Consider the following 12,498-nt stretch of genomic DNA (forward strand, 5'->3'; position numbering starts at 1 on the left):
TGTCTTGCGGAAGGGGTAGCATGGTGGCTCAGTGGTTAGCACTGTTGACTCACAGCGCCAAAGACCTGGGTTCGATTCCAGCCTTGGGCGACTGTCTGTGTGGAGTTTGCACATTCTCCCCATGTCTGCGTGAGTTTCCTCCGGGTGCTCTGGTTTCCTGCCACAATCCACAAAGATGTGCAGGCCAGGTAGATTTGTCGTGCTAAATTGCCCAGAGTGTTCGGGGACATTAGTCAAGGGTAAATATTGGGTAGGATAATGGGTGTGGATGGGTTGCTCTTCAGAGGATTGGTGTGGACTTGTTGGGCCAAATGGCCTGTTTCCATACTGTAGAGAATCTAATGTGTGGTGTCCTTCACTCTGAGAGAAGAGCTTTGGATTCAAATCCTACTCCAGGAGCTGATGGCCATAGGAAGGTGTCTTCATTGCTTTTGTGAGACACTCAAGGGTATGGGCCAAGTGCTACAAAATGGGATGAGAATAGTTCGAAGCTGGTCTTTTTGACCAGTGCAGACACGATGGGCTGAAGGGCAACTTATTATTTTGGTGCTCTAAACCTCAATAACCAGAGAGCATGGAGTCACAGCATCATACAGTATGGAACAGACCCTTCAGTTCAACCTGTCTGCGCTGACCAGTCATCCTAATCTGACCTAGTCCCATTTGCCAGCCTTTAGCACATATCTCTCTAACCTATTCCTATTCATGTCCACATCTAGATGCCTTTTAAATATAGTCATTGTACCAGCCACCTCCACCACCTCTTGGTAGCTCATTCCAGGCACACATCACCCACTGCGTGAAAAAGTAACCCCTCAGGTCTTTCCCCTCTCAACTTAAACCTATGCTTCTAGTTTTGGACTCTCCCACCGTTGGGAAAAGACCTTTGGCTATAGAGCCGACCTGGAAGGAATCAAAATGGGGCAAGAACAGAAAAGGAGGTCAGCTAAACAATTCTGATCAGCAACAGAAAAGTGCAGCCAGGCATGTAAGCAAGCTAGCTAGCTTACTGAAACTGGCTCCCATTAAGTGAGAAGGCAGGAAGACCGAAACAACACTCAACAGGTGTTGTAGAAGTTTAAGGTCAATGATCTAATGCTAAACGTCACGTACCTAGATCAGGATCTGATTAATCAGTTGTGTTGCTAAGGCTTGAAATCAAAATGTAATTCGTGAAAGGGGAACGCTGATTTGTGTGTAAAAGTGTGATTGCAATTGCCTGATTCAGACTCTCCAGGCAAGGGTGGGCTTTGACCCGGCTGGTTAAGTCTTCTTGCATGTATGTGATAAAGGAAGCTGTGTGAAGTGTACTATCATCTGGCTGATTAATTCAACATCTATCCATGCTTCTCCTGATTTTATGAACTTCTGTAAAGATACCCCTCAGCGTCTGACCCTCCAGTGAAAATAGCCCTAGCCTATTCAACCTCTTACTGTAGCTCAAGCCCTCCAATCTCGGCAACATCCTGGTAAATCTTTTCTGCACCCTCTCAAGTTTAACAACAACCTTTCTTTCGAAGGGCGACCAGAATTGTATGCAGTATTTTAAAAGTGGCCTCACCAATGTCCTCTACAGACAATAGATCACACTTGGTAATGGCAAAGGCATATCAGAGATAATCAAAGATACTCCTACTTATAGACAATAGGTGCAGGAGTAGGCCATTCAGCCCTTCGAGCCAGTATCACCATTCATTATGATCATGGCTAATCATCCACAATCAGTATCCTGTTCCTGCCTTATCCCAATAACCCTTGATTCCACTATCTTTCAGAGCTCTGTCCATCTCTGTTACAGCTGCAACATTACATCCCAACTCCTATACTCAATGCCCTAACCAATGAAGGTAAAGGTATCAAACACCTACTTCACCACCCTGTCTATCTGCAATGCAACTTTCAAAGAACTATATCCCTGCACACCATGTCCTTCTCTCTAAGGCAAAAGCTCTGTGTTCAAGTCCCACTCCAGGAGTTGATGACCACAGGAAAGTGTCTCCATTGCACTGGTGAGGCATGAAAGGCAATGTTCCCAGTGCTGGAAAATGAGACTGGAGTAGCAAGGAGCCTGTTTTGCCAGCGCAGACACGGTGGGCTGAAGGATCTATTTTTCTGGTGCTCTCAACCTTTATAACCAGAGGGCACAGCTTGAAGCCAGATCCAGTGGGAGAGCTTGAGGATGAGTTTTATGTTTGCTCAGCGAATGAGCATTGGGAGATGGTTTGGGAGGCAGGGATATGGGGAAATTGGCAGGTGACTGGCACTAGGCAATAGGAGTGAGAAAGGCCTGAGGGGCTGAATGGCCTTGTTCTCCACTGTAAGGTGAGTAACTGAGAGAAGGAGTGTGCATGGATCTTGCTGGAACTGGGGCGAGGAGAGTGCAGAGGAGTTGGGGAGGGAAAAAGCCATAGGTGAAGTTGAAAAGCTATCATTTCTGCTTTCTCATCTCTCTCACTCTCTCTTGCACTTGCCTTTTAGAAATGTTGGCAATACCACCACGATACCCTCGACCAAGTCGTCTTGACGGCGCATCTCAAAGACCAGCTGAACATCAGCCCCTCCATCTTCGTGGGCAGTGCCTACTTCATGGCCTCCAGAGAGTTTGTTGGCCATGTGTTTGACAGTGCCGAGATCCAGGCCTTCCTCAAGTGGTCGGAGGATACCTACAGCCCAGACGAGCATGTGTGGGCTACCCTGCACAGAATGCCCAATGTACCAGGCTCCATCCCATCCACCCAAGCAGCCACCAGGACACTTGGCCGGGCAGTAAAGTGGTCCTTTGAGGCTGGTGACGTTGCGAGGGGTGCCCTATACCCTCCCTGCACGGGAAGGTATCGCCACTTGGTTTGTGTGTATGGGGCAGGAGATCTACATTGGGTGGTCCGTCAGAGATGTTTCTTTGCAAATAAGTTTGACCCCAACATGGACAACACGGCAGTACAAGTGCATGGAGGAATATCTCCGAAACAGGACACTTGGTAAAACTGGGGCTGGGTTAGAGGTTGGGACAGAGTAAACCTCGGTGATGGTGGTAGGGGTGGTGGGTGAGACATTGGAAACACTGAGAGACTGGGCACTGTGAAACTGGGCACTGTGAGACTGTATAGTATAACACTGGCTGCTGTGGAGGCCAGGCACAGTGAGACTGCATGCTATAACATGGCCACTGGAACACAAGACAGTGTGAGGCTGGGCACGATAGTGTTGGGCACTGTGGAGATTGGATACCTTAATACTATTCACTGTAACACTGGGTGCTGTGAGACTTAGCACTGTAACATTAGTCACTGTAAGAGTCAAAATGTGTGGTGCTGGAAAAGCACGGCAGGTTAGGCAGCATCCGAGGAGCAGGAGAACCGATATTTCAGGTATAAGCCCTTCATCAGGAATGTGGGGGAGTAAGGGGGTTGAGAGATAAATAGAGTGAGGGTGTGGCTTTTGGGGAAGGTAGCTGGGAAGGTGCTCAGTAAATCCAGCTTGAGGGGGGTGATTGTGATTGGTCGGTGGGGAAGGTCGAACATATAGTTTGGAAGGAAGATGGACAGGTGAAGAGGGGAGAGCCGACTTGGAGGGTTGGATCTGGGATGAGGTGGGGGGAGAGGAGAGATTTGGAAACTAGTGATGTCAATGTTGATGCCATGTGGTTGAGGGTCCCAAGGCAGAAGATGAGGTGTTCTTCCTCCAGTCGTCAGATAGCTTGGATTTGGTGGTGCAGGAAGTGTCATTGTGGAGTGGGAGGGGGAGTTGAAGCGGTTGGCCACAGGTCGATGGGGTTACTTGTGCCCAGTCTCACAGGGACACATCCACCAATAATACTCAACACTGCACGAGTGGACACTGCATTACTGGAACACTGCACGAGTGGACACTGCATTACTGGAACACTGCACGAGTAGGCATTGCATTACTGGAACACTGCACGAGTGGGCACTGTACAGCTGGACACTGCAAGACCAGTGTTGTGACCATCACTATTTTTTTTATTTTTCTCATTTTGGTTTGGAACTGAGTCCAAATTGAGTATTGAACTTTGAACAGTGGCTAGTTCTTCTTTAAAAAAAAAACTGGACAGACAAAAGACTGATGTTTGCTGTGAGGATCTGGCCAGGAAAGGTAATGCAGGTGAATTACTGCTCTCTGAACACAGCAGACGCTTCAGCACCGAGATGTAGTTCTGCTCAGGGACTGACAGCTGGATGGATATTGAATGGGTCGGTCAGTAAGAGGAATGCTGCCAGGCAGGTAATCACAGAGAATGGTGAGAAAGAAAGAAAAAACCATGAGTGACCTCGCTCTGACTGGATTTTGGGCTTGGAGGAAGTGCTTCTTTGGAAGTTGCTGGACTGGTCTGATCTTCTTTTTGGTTTGACTTTGTCGAGATATTTCCCCAGTTGTTAACTTGTTAAAAGGTCTGAGATGAGAATGTGAGTCTTCGGGAATGAGTATTAGTCTCCACAGGTCTGCAGAATTTGTTCGCATTGACTGGTGACTTTAAGTTCAAACATGGTGTACAGTTCTTGTGCCTGTAATACAACCCAGCATAAAGGATTTCATGATGGCCTATTATTTATCATTGAAACTGTTATCAACTGGCAAATTAAAATTTTAAACAATTTTATCTCTTAATTGTCTGCTGGTGTGCGAATTGGAGGGGTGCATGGGTTTATGATCATCTGTGTTCTGCTGAAGTGACATAAACAGAAATTAACAATTTATTCAGTTATAAACTTGATATCCAAGATCTGTTATTTGTAAATTCTGGTTAGGAACAATTGAACGATTTTGAGAGTCATTGAATGGTTAAATATCACTGTGTTGCAAATCCAGTGATCGGGAGGCTGGTTTTGGTTCAGCTTCATTTTCCTGTGTCACTCTGGACACCGTAGCCCCAGGCACATTAACTCTGGACATTGTCACTCCCTGTATGACACTATCACTCCGGTTACAACACTGTCACTCTGGACACTATCACTAAATACTGGGAGATCAGACTGTGACACTGGACAGTGTAATGCTGGACATTGCGATGTCATATGTTTTAACTATAGACACTAACGCCGGAAATAGTGACACTGGATATCATTTGGATGCAGATAGAAATGAAAACAGTCAAAAAGAAAACAAATGAGATAGAATCTACTTGTAGAAATGGGAACTAAATGGGACTGAGTGAGAATGATTCTGGCTGTTTAATGAACAGAAATCAGAACACTGCAATGATGTCCACATTTAATTGAGGGTCTCGGGGTGGATTGTATAAAGAATACCAGGTATGGAGGAGTGCGTTTCAGACTGGAATCTAATCGAGGGGTTCAGGGTGGTTTCTGTACAAATGATGGAAGCTGACCTATGTGTGTGAATGTCCTGAGTTAGTCTAACATCCATGGATTGTTTAATGGAGCTTGCTTCATACTTCAAGGACTCAGACATCTCCATTTTATCCGTCTCTCACCAAAATTGACAGGGCAATGACAGCAGAAGCTATACAAAGAGAAATGTTGTCTCTGTAATGCCACATGTAATGCCATCTGTATACATCCAGGGCAGGAACAATCCTGGGATTGATAAGAGTAAATCTCCCTCCACTCCATCCTCATCAAACACTCCCAGGACAGGGACAGAATGGTGTTAGGTACAGAGGAAGAACTCACCATGACATTGTTCCCATCATTGTTCCTTTGGCTATGGGTTTGAAATGCCATCCCCACACTGTCAATGACTATAGATCTGTCTCTGAATTTTGTTTCATCATTTAGGATGTATTCAGCCAGGTGAGCCCTCACAGCTCTCTCTCCCTCATAGGCATAGACAGTGTGTCTGTCTCTCCTCTTCTGTCTCCCTATTTCTTTCCCTGTGTGTGTCTCTCTCTCTCTCTGCCTCCCTCCTTCCTCTCTGCTTTCTGTGGGTTCGTGACACCATTGCGATGTTAAGAGAGACTGTACTATGAATGTCACAGTGTTTGCTGTGTCCTGGAGGGTGGAGGACTAGCTGGTGGGCAGTAAACAAGGTCATTTCCAGCTTGGTGAGCTAGTACAACCCAAGCCTCAAATTTACCTGGACCGTCTCAGACTCCTCCTTCCCCTTCCTAGACCTCTCCATTTCTATCTCGGGCGACCGACTCAACACAGACATTTACTACAAACCGCCCGACTCCCACAGCTACCTAGATTACACCTCCTCCCACCCTGCCCCCTGTAAAAACGCCATCCCATATTCCCAATTCCTTCGCCTCCGCTGCATCTGCTCCCAGGAGGACCAATTCCACTACCGAACAGCCCAAATGGCCTCCTTCTTCAAAGACCGCAATTTCCCCTCCGACGTAGTCGACGATGCTCTCCACCGCATCTCCTCCACTTCCCGCAGCTCCGCCTTTGAACCCTATCCCTCCAATCGCCATCAGGACTGAACCCCACCAACCTCCAGATACATCGTATCATCCTCCGTCATTTCTGCCACCTCCAAACAGACCCCACCACCAGGGATATATTTCCCTCCCCACCCCTATCAGCATTCTGGAGAGACCACTCCCTCCGCGACTCCCTCGTCAGGTGCACACGCCCCACCAGCCCAACCTCCACTCCCGGCACCTTCCCCTGCAACCACAAGAAGGGCAAAACTTGTGCCCACACCTCCCCCCTCACCTCTGTCCAAGGCTCCAATGGATCCTTCCATATCTGTGGCAAATTCATCTGCACCTCCACATACATCATTTACTATATCCGCTGCACCCAATGTGGTCTCCTCTACATTGGGGAGACAGGCCGCCTACTTGCGGAACGTTTCAGGGAACACCTCTGGGACACCCGCACCAACCAACCCAACCACCCCGTGACTGAACACTTTAACTCCCCCTCCCACTCTGCGAAGGACATGCAGGTCCTTGGCCTTCTCCATCGCCAGACTCTGGCCACATGACGCCTGGAGGAAGAGCGCCTCATCTTCTGTCTAGGAACCCTCCAACCACATGGGATGAATGTAGATTTCTCCAGCTTCCTCATTTCCCTCCCTGCATCTTATCTCAGTCCCAACCCCCGGATTCAGCACCGCCCTCTTGACCTGTAATCCTTCCCGACCTCTCCGCCCCCACCCCCTCTCCGGCTTATCACCCCCACCCTCACCTCCTTCCACCTATCGTATTCCCAGCGCTCTTCCCCCAAATTCCCCCCCAACTTTTATCTCAGCCCGCTTGGCACACTAGCCTCATTCCTGAAGAAGGGCTTATGCCCAAAACGTCGATTCTTCTGCTCCTCAGATGCTGCCTGGCCTGCTGCGCTTTTCCAGCACCACACTTTTTAACTCTGGTCTCCAGCATCTGCAGTCCTCACTTTCTCTGAGTTAGTACCAAGTGGGGCTGCCTGAAGGGTCACTGCTAAAGACACAGACACTTTCAATTGATAGCAATGAGTCGCTGAAGGGAACAAATATAATGTTTCCAGGTTCACTGAAAAGACCTACAGTGGGTGCGAGAGAAAGCTGTGGGGACGACCAAAGATATGGGCAACTTCACTGACTGAGGAAGGAATTAGCAGATGGAATATAATGTGCAGCAGATGTTTCCAAGCTAACTTAGTGACTGATTAAAATTCCCATTCCTTGCCCAGTCCACCCTTCTATACCCAAAGGTGATTTGTCCCTGTGGGACAGCAGTGTAGGTCAAACTGCGGGATATGAAGATGGGAACTGTGAAGTGTTCCCAGTCTGAGCCACAACATGAGGAACACAAGGATTGAGATGATTATTCTGTCGTGGAAGGTGAATGAGATTTGGAAACAGGGTCCCTGTGATTAACAACACTATAAACCTGGGAGCATCCAGAACCAAAGTAAGGCATCAGAGGAATCACAGATGGAAGTGGGAAGGGACTGGGCAAGGGCAGAAAAAATCGAGTCAATGTTCTGGGGACATGAGTTTGAATCCTATCGTGGCAGATGGTGGGAATTGAATTCAATTTCAGGGGAAAAGGAAGGAGTCTCCCCATTAAAACATTGTTGTGAAAACCCGTCTGATACATGAATGTGTTTTAGGTAAGGAAATTTGCCATTTGATCTGGTCTGGCTTACATGTGACTCCAGACTCACAGCGATGTGCTTGACCTTTAACTACCTTCTAGGCAATTGGGGATGGAAAATAATGCTGGCCCAACCAATGATGCTCCCATTTGTGAACAAATTTACATAAAGTTCTCCAGCTCTGGTACCCTCCTGGTAATCTTCCTGTGCCAACTCTCCAAGATTGATGAATTCTTTGGCAATGTAGTTCAGTTCAGTTCCCAGTTCAACATTTAGCTCAATTAACAGGGTTTGTGTAGCTCTAATTTTTAACGTTAGCTTTAATGATTAATTGCATTAGGTACTTATCTGTGATCGTCACTCAACTTGTCAAAGATCATAGAAGGAGAAAGTGAGGACTGCAGATGCTGGAGATCAGAGCTGAAAATGTGTTGCTGGAAAAGCGCAGCAGGTCAGGCAACATCCAAGGGGCAGGAGAATCGACGTTTCGGGCATAAGCCCTTCTTCAGGAAGCCCTTCCTGAAGAAGGGCTTATGCCCAAAATGTCGATTCTCCTGCTCCTTGGATGCCGCCTGACCTGCTGTGCTTTTCCAGCAACACATTTTCAGCAAAGATCATAGAATCCCTGCACTGCAGAAAGAGACCATTTGGCCCATTGAGTTTGCATCGACCTTCCACAACCCAGGCCCTGGTCATGACTCGGGCTGCTTCAGGCACAGCCAACTCCATTTTCACCTGGAGCTCCATAATCAGCTTGTCTTTCTCCCTGCCTCACAATTATTCATCCCTTTGTCTGCCAGACTGCTCTTCTCTCTCTCTTTCTGGGCTCCATCTATTGGAGGAGTGGGCACAAGTAAGTTGTTCTCTCTTACTGGTTCCCTTCATGCGAGTTTCAAGTCTAGTCTGGTTGACCATCTCCTCACTTGTTGACAAATTTGGTCCCTAGTGCTGCTACTGTGAATGTGATGCTCCCCAGTCAGAATCTGTTCTCCATCCTTGCTATTTGAAGCACGTCTTTGAGGTGGTGTTTAAAGGGCAATCAACATTTAGGAGTGAAGTGATGTAATAATCAGCAAAAACAACCTAGACCATGTCTGTCTTGCTACCAGTTGTTAGGAAGAAGTACTTTACTGTGTTGCCAATTTCAATGTCGAAGCTGAAACCGAATAGTATTCCTGTTTTCATTCCTCACTCATGTCTGAAACATACATCTTTAACCCTACATTATATATCAGTCAGAACTATTTAATGTCTCCTGAAAACACTTCTGGGCCAGACCAGATAAGATTCCCAGATTCCCTTTGGTGAAGGACATGAGTGAAGCAGATGTGTATTTACAGCAATTGGTGTTAGGTTCTGCAATGGGACTATGAAACTAACTTTCAATTCCAAATGGATTAATTATTTGAGATTAAATTCTGCCAATTGCTGGTATTTATATCCTGGGTCACTGCAGCACAAGTCCAATGAGGTTCCCCCAGTCCAACTACATCACAATTTACATTATTCCCCAAATATCAACACCTTAGTTTCCTACAGCACTGTCTGTGCAGCAGCTCATTTGATTCTCTCTTCCCCACCACTTACACCCATTTGTTACTGTGTAGCTGCTACAGTTGGATTTCAAAATGTGTGCATTTCAGTTGGAAAAATAAAAATGATTCTGTAATTTTAACTTCATTAATTGGTTGGTTATTAATCATTTATTTCATTCTTAGATTATGGATTGATCAGTTCATTTCAGATGGAAAGATCACTGAGATAATGCAGGGCTGGCATCTGAGTATTTGTGTGATCAAAGGATCAAGAAGTTGCCAACTATTTGGACTCTATATTACAGTGTGGCGTATTTCTCTCACCTCTATAAAGGATAAAGCAAAACACATGAGACATTGCATTGCCTCAAGAAAAGCAACTCCTGGAATTCTGAAATAAAATGGGAGCGATGTTGAGTCTTCCTTGTTTCAACAAGACTCAGTGGAAAATTTCAGGAGCAGCTGGTGAGCGTTGGGGTGTGGGTGACAGCCTCAAGCAGAGGGACATGGAGCTGTGATTGTGAAGGTTTTATAGAATCCTAGAGGTCTACAGCATGGAAACAGGCTTTTCAGCCCAATTTGACGATGCCACTCAGTTTTCACTGTTAAATAGTCCCATTTGGCTGTGTTTGGCCCATATACCCTCCCCCCACCCCACCCCACCCCCCCACCCCCCCAGTTGTCCCTCACCCCCAGAGAATATGGATAAAGAGGACTCAGTAATAGCAATGCCACTGAATTTCATGATAAAATGGTGAAACTTAACAATAAGTCTCTGTACAGAAAGTAATCCTTCGTGTCGAGGAAAGAGCAGTAATGAGGTGAGGTGATGTAATGCACATGTGCAGGACAAACAAGACAAGAAAATACACGATGAACAATAGGACCCTGGGAAGCATTGACAATTAGAGAGATTTGGGGGGAATGTACACCAGTCTCTGAAGGTAGATAAAGAATGGAGATAATATACTTGCTTTTATTAGCCTGACATCTTGTTTCTGTCCTTGGGATTTTCACTTGCGATCTCTTCCTCTCTTGAACTCTCTTTCTCTCCTTCCCTCCATCTGACTGTCACTATCTCATTCTCTGTCTGTTGGTTCTTCTCTTTTTCTCTCAATGCATTTTCTCTACTTCTTTCTCCCTGGGCCCTCTGCTCTGTCCCAGTGGCAGGGAAGGGGGATTGGGAAGGTTTGGACTTAGTGCCAAAAGTTGCTGTACAGTTAATGCAGTAGGATACACATATCCCCTGTCTCTCCCTGGTTTTACCCTCACGGCTGTCCAAACCGGGCCAGGGGATGGAGGGATGAGTGGAAGGGGCATAAAGTACCTTTCTCATTGAGTGTGTGATCGGTTGGCTGCAGACTGGAATCTGGCTGTGCATTACAGCAGTCAGTCAAAAGACCAGTTAGTCTCTGAACATACTCACCATATCCTTCAGCCCAGGGGTTGTGAGTCTGTGAGGGGAGGCGGAGTAGCCATGCCCCTGAGTTCTTTAGCGGAGGAATGGGAAGCAAGGAGGTGGTGGGAGAGAGCCAGGGAGAGGGGGAGTGTTTGATGGGGCTTGAGGGGGAAGGGGCTGTTTTAGGAGAGTGAGAGATGGAGGGGTGAGAGGACAAAGAGGCAGAGTATGAGACAGGATGGAAGAGTGGTCTCCCCACGTAGGGGAGTAACAATGCCATTCGGGGCAATGCCTGAGTAGCTGGACAGCACCAGGATCATTTAATGGGGGGGTGTGGGAGGAGGATGGGGGGTTGTTGGTGGTTGTGGTGGTAGGGAGGCATAATGGGCTGAAAGGATTATCTGTGTGATGTGAAGCTACCATAATTCTGGAACTGGGATCTTGCTGTGCACAAAAGCAGTCAGCTACAGGCCAGTTAGTCCAGGCAAACTCATTAATCTCTGCGCCAGGGAGTGGGGCTCAGCATGATATGGGGGACAGCAAAATATTTGTGAGGGTACACATTTGGTTAGAAATATATTTGTGAGGGCAAAATAATTGGGGAAGGGCAAACATTTGGGAGGGGAGTAAAATGGGAACAGAATAGGGGGATGCAATATTGTGTGGGCACCTACAGATCGAAGAGAAAAAGACAGGGTGAAAGAGAAAATGAGAGAAAGAGACAGAGGGATTAAGTGACAGAGAGAAGAGAGGAAGAGTGGGGATGAAGAAACAGGAACAGAGAGAGAACAGAGAGATCGAGGAGGAGGAAAGCAAGCGAAGAACAGAGACAGAGAGAGCGAGAGAATCTCAGAGAGGGAGAGAGAGAAGGGCAGAGGGAGAGATAGGGAAGAGAGAGAGAAAGAGAAAGATGGAGACAGAGAGAAAGAGAAGGACAGTGAGAGGGAGATAGAAAGAGGGAGGCAGACAAAAGGACAGACAGAGAGAGAAGAGAAAAGATCAGACAGGGACAAACAGAAGTTAAGACATGGACAGACTGAAGTGGTGATACTCATATTCCAGTTAGTCCCAGCTCTCTTGGTGATGTCTCATATTCCCTCTCTCCCATGGGGTTTGCTTCAGCCTGGGAATGTATCAGTGTGTTGTATATTTGTGAGTAATCTCAGTGTCTGTGTCTCTGTCCAATGGAGTATCTTTTGTTTTCGGGGTTAATTCCCTCTTTCTATTGTGTTTAAAATGATCCCCTCTGCTGAACACCCCGTGCCACTGCACAAACATCAACAGCATTTCCTTCGAGTGAACTTTTTTGGAATTGAAGTAACAGGTTGTTATTCCATCAAAAAGTCTGATCCACTGCATTACTCCCTTGATGTAAAACATGCAGTGCCAGCAGCTACCCTGACATATACAATGTACTGGGGGAATGTTCAGCTCAGTGTTGTTGTTACTGCAAACATTTATAAACTTTCAATTGTTAGCTGGCAACAACAAGTCCCTTCAATATTACCTTACTCCCACCCGGATATACTTTCCAACCATCAATAACCACAAAGCA

The 12,498-nt window shown here is 46.7% G+C and overlaps 1 protein-coding gene across 1 annotated transcript in view; it reads left to right on the forward strand.

Annotated features, from left to right (window-relative positions):
• LOC140454665 (beta-1,3-galactosyl-O-glycosyl-glycoprotein beta-1,6-N-acetylglucosaminyltransferase-like) overlaps window positions 1–3,007 on the forward strand; it is a 143,382-nt gene extending 140,375 nt beyond the window's left edge. Inside the window, exon 6 of the mRNA XM_072549600.1 lies at window positions 2,558–3,007. Coding sequence (XP_072405701.1) covers window positions 2,558–2,982 — 425 coding nt within the window. The 3' untranslated portion in view covers window positions 2,983–3,007. The remainder of the gene's footprint in view (window positions 1–2,557) is intronic.
• The last annotated feature ends 9,491 nt before the right edge of the window (window positions 3,008–12,498 follow it).

Source organism: Chiloscyllium punctatum, chromosome 29 (assembly GCF_047496795.1).
Source record: "Chiloscyllium punctatum isolate Juve2018m chromosome 29, sChiPun1.3, whole genome shotgun sequence".
Classification (NCBI taxonomy): domain Eukaryota; kingdom Metazoa; phylum Chordata; class Chondrichthyes; order Orectolobiformes; family Hemiscylliidae; genus Chiloscyllium; species Chiloscyllium punctatum.